A 14,190-nucleotide genomic window follows, 5' to 3' on the forward strand; every position below is an offset into this window, starting at 1 on the left:
CCTCTCACTTACGTTCTCCATCTTCCCCTCCCCCTACCCTTGATTTCAAGACTCCTACTAGATATGCCACTGAGGGAAACAATACATGCATGCAAAGGAGTAGGGATGAAACTAAAAACACCAGGGACGGCTAGAACAATATATAACTGCATTGACCTCGATATGGGTCAAATAAACAGATGCAACACACTACTATTGCTAACCAAAATTAATTTCCTAAAATTAAATATAAACCTTCGAAAACATGCAACACAATGTAAGAGCATGCAAAGTTCAAGAAAAAAAGGTAATCACCCTCCCACGCTCAGACAGATAATAAGATACTTACCAGGCGGAATGACTAATGAAAGAGTGTTAATGGACGCAGACTTGGTGACGGAAGAGCGAGACCTTCGACTATCTGATTTTGGTGTTGATACACAAGGCCATTCTACCATGTCCTCCTCCAGCGAGATGGAGAACTTGGGTAAAATGTCCTTAAGACTTGGCTTTCGCATCAATCGACGCCGAGTTCTTGGAGAATTTTCAGTTGTCTCGCTCGTTGAAGAGTCAGTATTTGAACTACGTAGCATGCTACTTCTAAAAATAGAAAAAGACATAATTTTTTTTAAATAACATGACAACAATACAATGTGTATAATAATAATAATAATAATCGATTGTTCTGCTGTAGGCCTAGGAACGCCCCAGAGTGAGTGAGGTTAACAGACATGGCTGTTTTATAATGTATATTCAATAACCAGGAAAACAATTAAAATAGTGTAGTTGATGGCACCAACGCTACAAAAAAACCCACACACAAAAAATTCTGTTATATTTACTATATGAAGTTTGTAATCGAAAGAATAGGTAGTATTATATAAGTGCATTAATACCCAAAAATTATAACTACAATTATAGCTAATTCCTAAATTATTGACTTACAGCTTTGGTGAATTTGGGGCAGAATTATCCCGTTTCACAATTGAGTCATCCTTTAGGTCTGATGACACGTCTAAATCAGTATCATTGCACGAATTCGCCCGCTCTCGCTTTTCAGAATCGTCTGATGACTGTGATAGGCTACTATAAGACTTGCTGAACCGTGGCGATAGGGTAGAAAAATGAGAGTACTCTGGAAACTCTTCATCATCATCATCATCTGAATCTAATGTGTGGTTGTATCTATCAGATCGTGCTGTGAAATGAGTATATGTTAATTTTAAGTATACAATCTATTAAATATTTTTTCATAACAACAATATTTTTATATGGCTGGTTCTTGAAATAGACTTTATTGAGAATTAAAGGCAATGATAACCAGAGTGCATTTTATAAAAAACATAAGATTATTAACTCTAAATCAAATGAAGATTGGTCAACAGACATCTCTACTAAATGATAATAATAAAAAAAATTGTTGATGAAGAAGAAAAACAATTTGAAACAGCCTGGGCTAAGCCAGCCTAAATGGGACACATTTGTTTTGTCTCAGATAGACATAATAATAATATAAATAATAATAACAATAATAATAATAATAATAAATAGAAAAAAAAACACACACACTTACTGTCAAAGTAACTTGTATCATCTTCCCCATCAAGAGCTGGTATGAACTCAGCTTTCTGTCTTAACAGTGACGTCCAATCAAGATCCTCAAAGAATACATGACCTTTAACCTCATGAGAGCCACCTGTACCTAACCGACACCTGGGCTCTTCATTTAACAGCTTGGTTATAAGGTCAACAGATTCATGAGATAACATTTCTTCCTCTTCTGGCCATTCTAACTGAACTGTAAATGCAATCAATTAGGAAAGCATATTAGTTTTGAAGTTATAACAATAACTAATGCACAAGTTATATAATACATGGTGAAATAAACTGTCTTTATGTGCATTATACAATAAATAATGCACAAGTTATATAATACATGGTGTAATAAACTGTCTTTATGTGCATTATACCACTACATCAAATACCCATGGAACACATCCTAGGCCCATTGGGGGCACAGGACCACCAAAATTCCATAAGCAGCTAGAGTATTCGGTACTGTACTCTACCAGGTACATCCTTATACTCTTGGGTGGAGACAATAGGTTGAGTGCTTAATTGTGCAAGGTACATGTGAAATGCAGAGCAAGACCCCAGACATCAGGTTTAAAGTTGAAAGCCTTTAACTGCAACCACTTCACCACAGCCACTACCACCACTTAGGCAATGTTGACTGTTGTACGCACTTAATATATGCAAGTAAGAAAAATATATTTTGGAATGGGTAACGGAAAAGATGAGATGTACTCGTCCTTAACAATGTTTTGTAAGGTAGCTAAAACTGCATAATTAAACGATTCATACCATTGACTGCTTGTAGGAAAAGCTCCTCTGCCGTGTCTCCGAAAAACGGCGGACATCCTACCAGAAACTCATAGAGACAGACACCCATCGACCACCAGTCCACGGGTTTGCCGTACCCCTGTCGTAGTATCACTTCCGGAGCTATGTACTGAGGTGTTCCACACACCTGCTGGTCTTTGAACTGTGCAGTATCTTTGTCAAGGGAGTCCTCAAATAGATTGGTGGTTACTAAGAGGAGAGAAATAAAAAGTTATGTTATCAAATGGTGTTGTGAGTCAGGGAGGGGTTCAAGATTCTTTAATTTATTTTGGTCTTATTTGTTTCCTTCACATCCAACAGCAAGTACACTCACTACCTACAGGATGGGACGATGCTTTATAAACTAAGTTTCTTTCATGATAGCTTAGGGGATAGAGCTGTTTTTAGTGACAAGGTTTGATTTGATTGTGGTATAACCTTCAAATGAATTTGGTATAGAATTGTAATTGTAGCAAAATATTTTTAAGAATGGTTACCTATGGCAGATCTAAAACTATATATATATATATATATATATATTAATTATCACCATATGTTCTTCTTAATTTTTGGATTGTGGCGAAATTTTGAACTGAATTTGATAATGAATTGTGGTTGAAAGCTAAAAAAATACTTTTAGAATGGTTTATTAGCATGTCTAAAATGAAAATGTTTGTGAATATGGAATTGAGTTACCTCTTTACACCCCCTAGGTTACCTCATTTAATTTACACCTCTTCCATGAGTTATTCATTACTTGACTCATTTAAAGTGTGCTATATATGATTCATTATCAACTGATTCACTTAAGGTCGATTAGAAGCCATTTAAATTTGAAAGATTTGATGGCTGCACGCACCTATTCTGACAACTAATGAGTGAATGTAAAATTATCCTCAATAACATTTAATGATGTTGAGGTTACATAAATACTGAAGGATAAAGAGCATCTGTTATATGCATGATTGAAAATCTTAAAACCCTTATAAATGGTCTCCCTCATATGTTTAAAGTGACTTTTACTACAGACTGGTCTAGAGGCCTACATGGAAGATAATAAATTATGTTTTCCTGTGTAAACATATTCTGATGGTCTGTACTTGTTAATAATTTTGGTGTATGTTGTATAAGTAAGGACTTTTTCACTTTTCTTGGACCTCATTATTGGAAACGAGTTACCCTTAATAATGCACTAAAATCTTTACGTACTTTTGCTAAAGTAAAGTAAACCCTTGATTCCCTGGGTGCCTGGAGATCATCTGAAAATATTTTCAGTAATTTTGTGCTGTCAAGCTGTGTTCTGTTGTTTAATGTTTGATTATTGTTGTAACATGTGAAATGAAAAAAAAAAGAACAGATTGTTATTAGGATGATGACTGAATACACCAAATCCCATAATGGTAGTGTATCTTTTCTATAGAGTACATGACAGTCTGTCTTATATACATTATATATTATATTATATAATTATATATATATATATAATATTATATATTTTTTATTTTATTTTTCTTCATTACAAGGACCTTGTTATGCTTTAATAACTAAGTTTCATAATGAGGATTAGGGATTTCTGTCACAGGAATTGAACCCAGCACCCTGAGATTTGAAGGCAAACAAATACCAACTAAGTCATTCAACTACAATCCGAACACATATACAATTACAGTATAAAATTACAGTTTCATTATTCTACTTACAGCTCATAATTCCCATTCTAGACAATCCAAAATCTGTTAGTTTGATGTGTCCAGTAGAGGTTATCAAGAGACTATTGGAAAGTAAAACAATGAAGAATAAGAAATCATTAAAACACATAGAAACATAAAAGTATTATTATCTAAGATGAACAATATTGTTTAATATACACAAATATACTTGACATAACAATAATACAGAACAATTCAGAATTAAAATGATTACAGTAGATCAAAGCATAGTGGACGTGCACAAAAATCCAGTGAGATGGAAACTCTTTCGTCCAAAAGAAGATTTATCATGAGCTTATTAATAGTTTATACATATATTTTGGAATTCATTTATTTTACTAATAAAATAGTTTGCAGTGCCAGAAAGGCTAAACAAATTAAGACTAAGAAAATATATGCAAACTAATTTTTTACTTACTTATCTGGTTTGATGTCTCTATGTACAATACCATAACTATGTAAATATTCTATGGCCAGCACTGCCTCCGCAAAATACAACCTAAAAGGGAAAAAAACTGTCATGTTAATTTTAAAACAATGAAAAGAGACAGTGCCAATTCATTTTGGGTCAATGAAATACAAAATGGCCTTTCATTTTAAATTAAAATTACATTTTTTTTTTTACATTTAAGCAAAGGATATATCCTTATGGGATAACCTGCAAATAGACTAGGAAGAATACTTGAATGAAGTTAGCTGACAGACATAGCCACAAAGGCAGGAAATATCTTTACAATGTTGATCGGTAATCAGTCCCATGGCCAGGAATCTATTTTAAGAGAGGAGAAGATGATGGATTAGGGAAGGCTGGCATAAGTACCTGGTACCTATTTAACTCAACCCCTGCAGTAAATGTTATTGACACCCAATAAGGGGAACAAAATCTAAATGCTTTATAACTTTGATTAGGAAACATATTAGGAACAGTAACCTAATGGATTCAGTGAGTGGAAGTAGGGGCAGATAACTGGCACTAAACTGTCTATTTTAACAATTTGTAGCATAGAATGGGAAAATGCTTTATCTTATTTTTTTTTTTTTGTATATCTAGGTAGTAGTGTACCTGATGATGGCTTTACTGATAATGAAAAGTGAAGTGGTATACACTTAATTTATTTACTTTCTTTTTATTTTGTAGTTTAAAGACGTACTATGACTAATAGTCATGAGGTAAAAAAAAATAAATTTACATTTGAAGTGCTTAATTTGTATACTTACAGAAGTTATTAACATTAAATAACATAATTTGAATTTAAAAAAATTCCCTTATGAATTTAGTCATTTATAGTAATTTTACTGTATTCTTTTGCATAGATCTTCAAATTGGCTGGTAATCAATGTAAGGATATTTGTAGTAAAATGTCTGTAAATTGGTGAAATCTACTTTTTTTTTTATCTGTTTTTATTTATTTGATCGTTACAAATGAGCAAATTTTATTGGAGTTTGTAAGGTATTTTCCTGTATTTTTGATGGAAATAATTTTTGACTGATAGTACATTTTCAAAGCCCATCAACAGTGCAAGAATTGTAACAAAGTATGCTAGAAAAGAATGTTCAGTGCAGTTATTCAAAATGTTGACCACATGGTTAAGAACCTAAATGCAGATGTCCCAAGTCTCGCACAAATTGGAATTGCATGCTGCCTTCAAAAACCTCATGTACACTAATCAATCGCCAGTAAATTCATGATATGAACACTTCCCCAAAATTCATTACAGAACTCATCCACATAGAAGCGCATAAAAGAATCTGAGATCAATCTTAGAATTTCTTTTAGCACACTCTGTACGACCACCAACGCAGTTTTATGGAAGTCGGTCATTTCTCTGTACCTCGGTTGCCCTTTGGAATGACTTACCAATTGAAATTCGACAAGCAACTATAACATGAACACATTCAAACAACATCTCAAAACACACCTTTTAATTTATATTTTGTTTAATTCCGAATTTTTATTTCAAATGTGACGCACATTGAGGCTTTTACCAAAGTGCATACAATCAAGATTAAACTGTTGTTGTCATTTTGAACTTAAGACTCTCTGTTAATATAGAAACAAGTCTCTCGGAAGTCACAGGAGTCTCCCAGAAATCAGGACGGCCTCCACCATCTCTCGCAAATTTGATGATATTTGCATATTTTTACTACTTTAATATTAATTGTCTTACGGAAGTCAGCGCTAATGGGTAATCACCATGTACAGCAAAATAAAATTAATTGAGGCATGATGTGGCAAAATGGCTAAGTTGTAGCAAAAATTAAAATTCAAGTTATTGGTATTTTAAGATACCTGAGTATGTGATCTTTAAAATGAGAGGTCATTCATTAAAATTGGACATTTCAAGCCTAAGTTATTGGAAAGTGAAAGTACAAAACTCTCAAGATAAACATGATTTTGAGTATAAATTACCTTCCAAAGTTATTTCTGCATACATTGTTTAATAAAATTAACTATCTAAATAACATTAGATAAACAATTTTTTACCACTTCCAGAACTAATACTTTGGGACATGATTAAGATATAAAACTGTTGACCTATAGTGAAAAAAAATTTGGATTTTTAGGCAATTTTTTGAGCTCCCATATTTTATAGCTCATTTACTCAATACTCCATGGCCTGTGCAACAACTTAACCATTTCGCCACGACATGCTTCAATTATGTTGAGAAAGCTCATTTAAAAATATGTCACGGAAGAGATTTCTTCCAACTTGGGACCTCTGAAAAGGTAGTAGTTCATCCATTTTGTGAAGCTTACATTTGGGAGCTGCCAATTTGGTGTATCTTCTCTTACCAGTAGGTCAACTGCAAAAGTGCAACTGGCAGTGTTCTGTTGATCTTCGTGTGCATATAAATTTTTATCTTTCCTTGCATGTACATAGTTTTTCCCTTGCCATGTTAAAGTGCTGTAAACTTTCATATCGTATATAAAACTAACCTTGCTACCCACACAAATTTATCATTTAGTTGTCATTCCATTAAAATGTTTTCCAGAAGCAGGCAAAACACCAGATTCTGTAGTCACTCAACCAAAAAATTGAAATACTTCCTTTCATAATTAAATTAGAATAAAAATATTAAATTTGTCAACTACTGATGTTTACTTCCATACAAAATCAGACCACTACTGCATGAAAAAAATTTAGATTCTAAACCGAGGAGGAAAAAAATCCTTACCTTCAATCTTCATAGTGATTTGCTTATAGCATATAGAAGGTTTAATTCAGTTTATACATACAATAATGTCTAAATAGAATAAGGAAACGTCGAAGACTGGTGCAACAATAGCTACTTCCTTTTAAATATGGTCAAAAATATTGAAAAATATATACCTGGCAGTATCGAATGGTAAAACACCAACATTTTTAATAAGCGTGGCGACGTCACCACCTTCTACATACTCCATTACAAGGCATAAATGTTTCTGTGGAACATGGAAAAAAATAAAGCCATTATACAACAGGCAGATATTGAACAAATACCAATAAAACCTTCAACAGAAGAAGCCCACTGGGCTTCTTCTTGAGAAGACGCCCATCTTCAATTGAATCCTCCCTCTTTAGTTTGCAAAAGTACCCCCGAAAAGAAGCTCATCTGAAGGATAGCGTAACGTGGGTTTCTTTTAGAGATAGATTCTTTTACAGACAATGTACATGAATTTTAAAGAAACTAAATAAAAAGAAAAACATGTCTTGGTTTTAACAGTAGTTTAGGTGATTTATTGCCGATTAATACACTCCATGATAAAGACTAACGTTAAAGTGGCCCTATTTATCATTTAATAGTAGTAGCGATGGTGGTTACATTTGTATCAAAGATGGTGCATGACGATGGTGATGATGATGATGATATTGATAGTAAACCAAAGTTTACAGCATTCATTTTTAAAAGAAGCCCCACCTCTTTACTTTGCAAAAGTATTTTCAAAAAGAAGCCCATCTCGAAAAGAAACCTATCCGAAGTTTGCAAAAAAAGAAAAAAATTAAGGTCAGGGATTCTATTTGAGGTTTTACGGTAATATGATCTTTTAGAAAGTATGAATTCAAGGGCATGCCCACATTAAATCACTACATGTGTATCAATCAGCTAGGGTAGCTGGCCTATATAGTTCATGAAAACCTAATAATTCCAAGGGGACTGATTCTAGAAGTTAAGGCTCAGAAGCAATGCCCAATAGGAACTTTTAAAGCAATTGTTATCCGCTAAACTTGGTAAACATATACCATACATTTTTAACTTGACCTATTTAATGCATATGTTTAAAACTACTGCACACCAAATAATAAAATGAGTTATCACAGATGGGATCTGAGTTTTGTATGTTGCTAAAAAATATTTGCAAGCTAAGTGCCCACTAATATGTCAAAGTTTGCTAAATCTAATTAACAACATCTAATTGATCAATCTTTCAACATTTGCAATTGTTATGTTTCATAAATAAAAGAAGTTTAAATGAAAATTGATGATACAAACAGGGTTCTTGCGATAGGATTAACGGGCACACAGTACAAAATTTTAGTTTCAGGTTGACATAAACAAGAACAGGAAACGACCTTCGTCTCTAAATGCGCCACAAAGGAAGACCTTACATCCTGAGTGAGATGTTGTTTACGAAAATCAATTAAACTAACCTTGGTCTCAAAACTGCAGTACATCCCCACCACAAACGGATTCTCCGCAAACGAAAGAATGTCCCGCTCGGCAAACACTTGTTCCACTTGGTTCCTTAGCAACAGATTGTGCTTGCATATTTTCTTCATTGCAAAGCGCTGTTGTAATCTCTTGTGTTTCACTAGATACACAGCCCTGGTGGCAACAAGAACAAAAGGTCAAATATTAAAACCAAAAATAATGATGTCAAGTGTATAATAATAATAAAATCTTTCTTTAACAACGGAAGCTCTTCCACCAAGGTAGTGTTCTTCCAAGAGGCTGTATACATACAAAACTTTTAACTATAAAATGTACAACTAAACAAGAACTACTTACAAAAAATTAATTAATTAATTAATAAAAAGGAAAAATAGAAAAGCTTAACACCAACAAATCGAGAATACTACCAAAAAACTGTACCAAAAAATTATGTTCAGATTATCTTTGTAAACTTTTAAGAGTGGTATTATTTTTTGTGGTCTCATCAATATTGTTCCATGAGTCAGCCCCACAATATGCCTACTTCATTTTCTTAGACTCTGTATTAGGTTTACCTAAGTAGGTTATTTGTAGATCTAGAATTGTATGCTGATTGCCTTTGCGAAAATACATTTCTTAAATAATTTGCAGTTAAGTCATTCATTTCTCATTGAAGGAAAGCCTATGTTCAAGATTGGAACCTTTACAATTGACAATATATTTCATGACATAATTATTTGTATTATAATAAGGAAAATATAAAGAATAAATAAAATTTAAGTGAATATTATATGTGAATGTTGAAATAATCAGATGTGTAATATTGATTTTCCTCACTCCTTAAATTCAAATAATATTTAATGTAAAATAAACATGTAATTAAGAATTCGATCAAACTATGGGACTGAATACTTATTATTAAAGATGATCCTATGGGAATGAATAATTATTATTAAAAATGATCATATACTGTAGGTAAAATTAATAACAATAATAATAATGGTCGACTTATAGAGAGCATATCATAGACTTCTATGCACTATATAAGAATACAAAAAAAGTAATAGATTCAAGAGATTCAAGAATTTCATTGCTTCGAATGCCATCGAGGGCTATTATCCACTCATTAACAAATAGCAATACAAAATCAACACAATAAATATCTTACATTATTAGTTAATACTTAACTAATCCTACTTCTTAAACTAAGCATGGTTTGGCCGTTGGCTCTGTGCAGTTCATCTGCCCTTTGAGGCATAAAACATACAGTAAAAAGAATAAAAATAAATGAATAAAAAAAACACAATAATTATAATAATATTCTGCAACTTATTTGTACCGTAAGTAATTTCCTACATTTATATTCAGAGGTACAGTATTTTACACATTTATTGCCTGAAATAGACAAACTGCATACACTGAAAATTAAAACTTATTGTTTTTAAACACAACTATAATAACTGCATAAAATAAGATTCAGAACTCATATATATTGTACAATGTGTATAGTATACTGAGTTATGGGATTGATTCCTTACCCATAGGCTCCGTTACTAATGATTTTCAAATTTTCAAAATCCTCTTCGCTTGGCATTTGTAGGCTATTCCTTCTCTTGTCACCATCCTGGGAATATGGGTAATAACGATAATGGTTTAATAAAAAGCACATGAAATATGTATATAGTCATTCATTCAGAAGGTTAACGTTACCCATTGGACCTGCCATCTTAGATTTAGCATTAAATACTAAAAAATATTCTGACATGTCAAAAGAAAAAAAAAAAAGGGAAAAAAAAAATTCTAAGCAGTTTTTAGGTAACAACCATTAAAAAGTTTGGGGCTAGCCTCTGATATTGATATGAATTTATGCTGTTCCTAAGAAGCTTCATCTTCTTTAAAAACAATGGGTTCAAAAAAATGAAACTGTCATACATGTGGAGTAACTTCTGGTCCCTAAAATGAATATATTCTTCTTCTGTCTGCCATTCATGAAATTTATACGAGATCAGTAATATTCAATTATTTAAATAAGAAAATATATTTCCCTTTACATATACAAAGTAGGCAATTCAAGTGTTAACACAGCATAAAAATATATCTTTTTTTTTTTCTAATTTTAATAGTTGAACTTTATTCAAATCAAAAAATAGAAGCTATAAATTAAAACACTGTATTATTAACAGCCTTGTACCCCATAACTTAATCCGTAGTTGGGCTCTTCCTGCAAATCGCATCAACAGACACTTGAAATAAATGCCACGGTGCCCTTCACCGTGGACTCTGTCCTGTAGTTTATCTAAGATGTGTCCTTCCTGTCCTTATTCTGCATACTCGAATGATTTTGCAAGTTTCGTGAATGTTAAGAATTTTCGTATGGAGCCTTGCGTCCACCAACGTAAAGGCAATATAACTGGGCATAAGCAAAATAATAAATTTTGCACCCAACAAGATATCATGCCCAAAGACCTCCGATACATAGCTGACGCTATAATCTGAGCTACGTTGCTCAATTAGTATAATTCCCTGAGGTACATCTTATTTGGCCAATGATTTCTGTGCGTGCGCATGGATGCGCAACTCAAAAAATAAAATAAGTTCAGAATTTTAAGACTTTTGTATGGATGGAGTATGGTCCCCCAACAACAAGACATAATACAAATTGAGAGAAAAACAAATATTGAAACTCCTATTATTTTCAATCAATAAACATGAAAAATGTGAAAGTGGTGTTGTCAAAAAATAGCCAATTGTTGTAACAGTGAAGGACCAGAAATCATAATGATTAAATTATCAGAACTACATTGAAATTATAAAACTTATTTTTACAACTGGTTAAGCTTAGTATATGTATTAACTAACTAACCTGTTCTGGACTGCTTTCACCACCACCATTTAGCCTCTCTTGTAAACACAGACTTGTTGTCATTTCTGAATTATACAAGAATTTCAAACAATTTGAGATTCTGAACTTCATTTTTGAAATCAAATAATTTTTAATAATCAATGAAAAAAGGCCGGACAATCACAATATATAGCAGTCTCAAGCATAACATAAGACCAGATAATAAGGAAGTTTGCCATTTAAAGACACAACTTTTTGAAAAGTTTAAAGTTGACTCAATGTGGGGGCGTATTTAAGACCTGGAATTTTACAACTTTTTCCTCACTTCTATAAATAACCAATACATTGCCGCAATACTGTGCAATGGAAATCAATATATTTTGGCATTTTGGGAGCCACATGTATTATTGTGATCACAGGTATTTTTAGAATATGTTTATAATCATAATTTCTTAATTGCTTTCTTTATCTCAATAACAGTATTAAAGACATCATATTTTAGCTACTTTTTAATAAGAAATTCTTCTGGTAGGAATTTTATAGATTTAAAAAGAAAAAGGAATTAAACATACCTATACAAAAGAAAACATTTTAAAAAATACAGAACTAAAAGATTGCCTAAAAAGCCTGAGCTATTCGAGAGGTTTTTTAACTGTATTTTGCTTGGAAATAAGAGGCAAAACACAAACGAAAGACACAAAAAACCTCTAAAAATCTCAAAGACAAGCTTAAATTTCTTTCTATTAATCATATATTGTGGCATTATGGGAGAACCAATATTTTTAGAATAGGTTTAGACAGCCAAAATGTCTTAATATCTTTCTTTGTATAGCATGCATCAAAAGCACAAATCCACAAACAAGATGAAAATTGGTTAATCTTCATCTTTCATATATTATATTGATAATGGTTTTTTTTTCATGTTCCAAATGTTTGAAACTTTTATGTGATGTCTTGTTTTTGAAGATAGAATAAAATATATATATATATAATAAAATTCTTTCCTCAAATCCCAAAAATCTTGAAATACCGAAGAAACCAAGTGATTATAAGCACAAAACAATTATCAACAAACCTAAGGGATCTTTTGTAAGACCAAGTTGATTGATGATGTATTGCGGGACATCATCAGTTACACCCTTCTTAGCGTGTCCTTCAGCTGCTTGTAGGAAATCATAAAACCTTTCGGGATCAAACTCCTGGGGAAAAGAGCATTTTTCTCTCCAAATAATAATGTACATTACTGCAAACAGTTAAATGTATGTATCAGCAATTAAATTCATTTGTGGCAAAGACAAGCCAAACCAGTCACTCGTCGCAAAAATACAGTGTTGGAGAGTAAAATAATAGCTATAAAATGGTAAAAAAATCATTCAAATCGGACATTTCCTTATGAAGTTACAAGCGTTTAAACACACAGCTGTTTAAAGAACTATATATGAGAAATCAGCCTTCAAAGTTTATGATTTCTGTCTCTTATACACATATAGATGTGTATAAGGAGACAGTTAAAAATGTTGTTTTAACATTGCACATTGGGAAAATAACAGCATAGAATAATGTGTAGGTATATAAAGGTTAGTTTAGTGCAATAAAATAGATTTTCAAAAATTTGACATGCCAGCATGATTTGGCCATTTTCTCTGAAAGACGATTTGCGACGAGTGACTAGTTTGGCTTGTCTGTGCCACAATTACTGGACAATTATAATACAAATTAAATAAGTGTCTATATAGGTATGTTTTTGGTACGGAAATTTACCCCTCCATCAGGGATTGTAACATATACAGAGTAACCCCTACATTAAGTATGGTAACATTTGTTATGGAGTAACCCTTCCATTAGGAATTTTTGGTATGAAGCAGTATGTAGTTAAAGGGACATCTATACTTTCATTATGAAAAGAGTACAAAACATATGCTTTAGGGGGAAAAGAGGGGGTTGAAAGTGTACACATATGTATTCTTTTATGAAAAATATAAAACAATGATCTCAATATGACAAAAATCAACATTCTATGTTTTGTACTCTTATTATGAAAATGATGACAGTAATATATGACCCCTAACCTCTCGATTAGGAATATTAACTTGAATACAGAGGTATTCTGCTTCAATAATTATCTTGTCTAATAATGGCTTAAACTTCTAGTACTTACAAGACATTCCAACAAACGGGCTGGCCTTGAAATAATTATTAATAATTCGCGCATGGTTTTGGAAAATGCTTTGGCAGTACTTTGGGATCGACGAGTAGCCTAGAAATTAACAAAAATCAAGAATTATAAGATGGGTTGAGTTTATTTTGAGATACAGTGAACATCAATATACACACCACATATTTATTTAATAAACAATCAAATAACTGATTTTTAAATTTATAGATCTTAGCATAACTTTTCTTATAGTGTTCTATAAGCTGAGATGGGGTATTTAACATGTTGGCTGCCAGCAACAAGTATACTCGCCCACAGGGTGTTGCTGGGGGTGCCAGGGACAAGTATACTTGTCAAGATCGGGGGAACACTCTAATGTTTATAACTTGTTATACATTGTAGAACCACACCTAGACGATAATGAACAAATGACGTATGTATGTTTGTTGTGTTATGTTGCCGGTAGTACAATTGAGTGGCACAAGTGGGG

The 14,190-nt window shown here is 32.5% G+C and overlaps 1 protein-coding gene across 3 annotated transcripts in view; it reads right to left on the reverse strand.

The window, feature by feature from the left end:
- LOC117109156 (microtubule-associated serine/threonine-protein kinase 4-like) overlaps positions 1 to 14,190 on the reverse strand; it is a 32,405-nt gene that overhangs the window by 5,496 nt on the left and 12,719 nt on the right. For all 3 annotated transcript variants that reach the window (XM_033251409.1, XM_033251408.1, XM_033251407.1), the window contains 12 exons: positions 13,704 to 13,802; positions 12,621 to 12,744; positions 11,567 to 11,631; positions 10,242 to 10,327; positions 8,703 to 8,877; positions 7,404 to 7,495; positions 4,489 to 4,569; positions 4,062 to 4,132; positions 2,344 to 2,571; positions 1,553 to 1,777; positions 925 to 1,177; positions 329 to 579 (listed from right to left, as the gene is read on the reverse strand). In XM_033251409.1, coding sequence (XP_033107300.1) covers positions 329 to 579; positions 925 to 1,177; positions 1,553 to 1,777; positions 2,344 to 2,571; positions 4,062 to 4,132; positions 4,489 to 4,569; positions 7,404 to 7,495; positions 8,703 to 8,877; positions 10,242 to 10,327; positions 11,567 to 11,631; positions 12,621 to 12,744; positions 13,704 to 13,802 — 1,750 coding nt within the window. The remainder of the gene's footprint in view (positions 1 to 328; positions 580 to 924; positions 1,178 to 1,552; positions 1,778 to 2,343; positions 2,572 to 4,061; positions 4,133 to 4,488; positions 4,570 to 7,403; positions 7,496 to 8,702; positions 8,878 to 10,241; positions 10,328 to 11,566; positions 11,632 to 12,620; positions 12,745 to 13,703; positions 13,803 to 14,190) is intronic.

This window comes from Anneissia japonica, unplaced genomic scaffold (genome assembly GCF_011630105.1).
Source record: "Anneissia japonica isolate Jap-2015-1 unplaced genomic scaffold, ASM1163010v1 scaffold288040_len302811_cov187, whole genome shotgun sequence".
NCBI lineage: Eukaryota > Metazoa > Echinodermata > Crinoidea > Comatulida > Comatulidae > Anneissia > Anneissia japonica.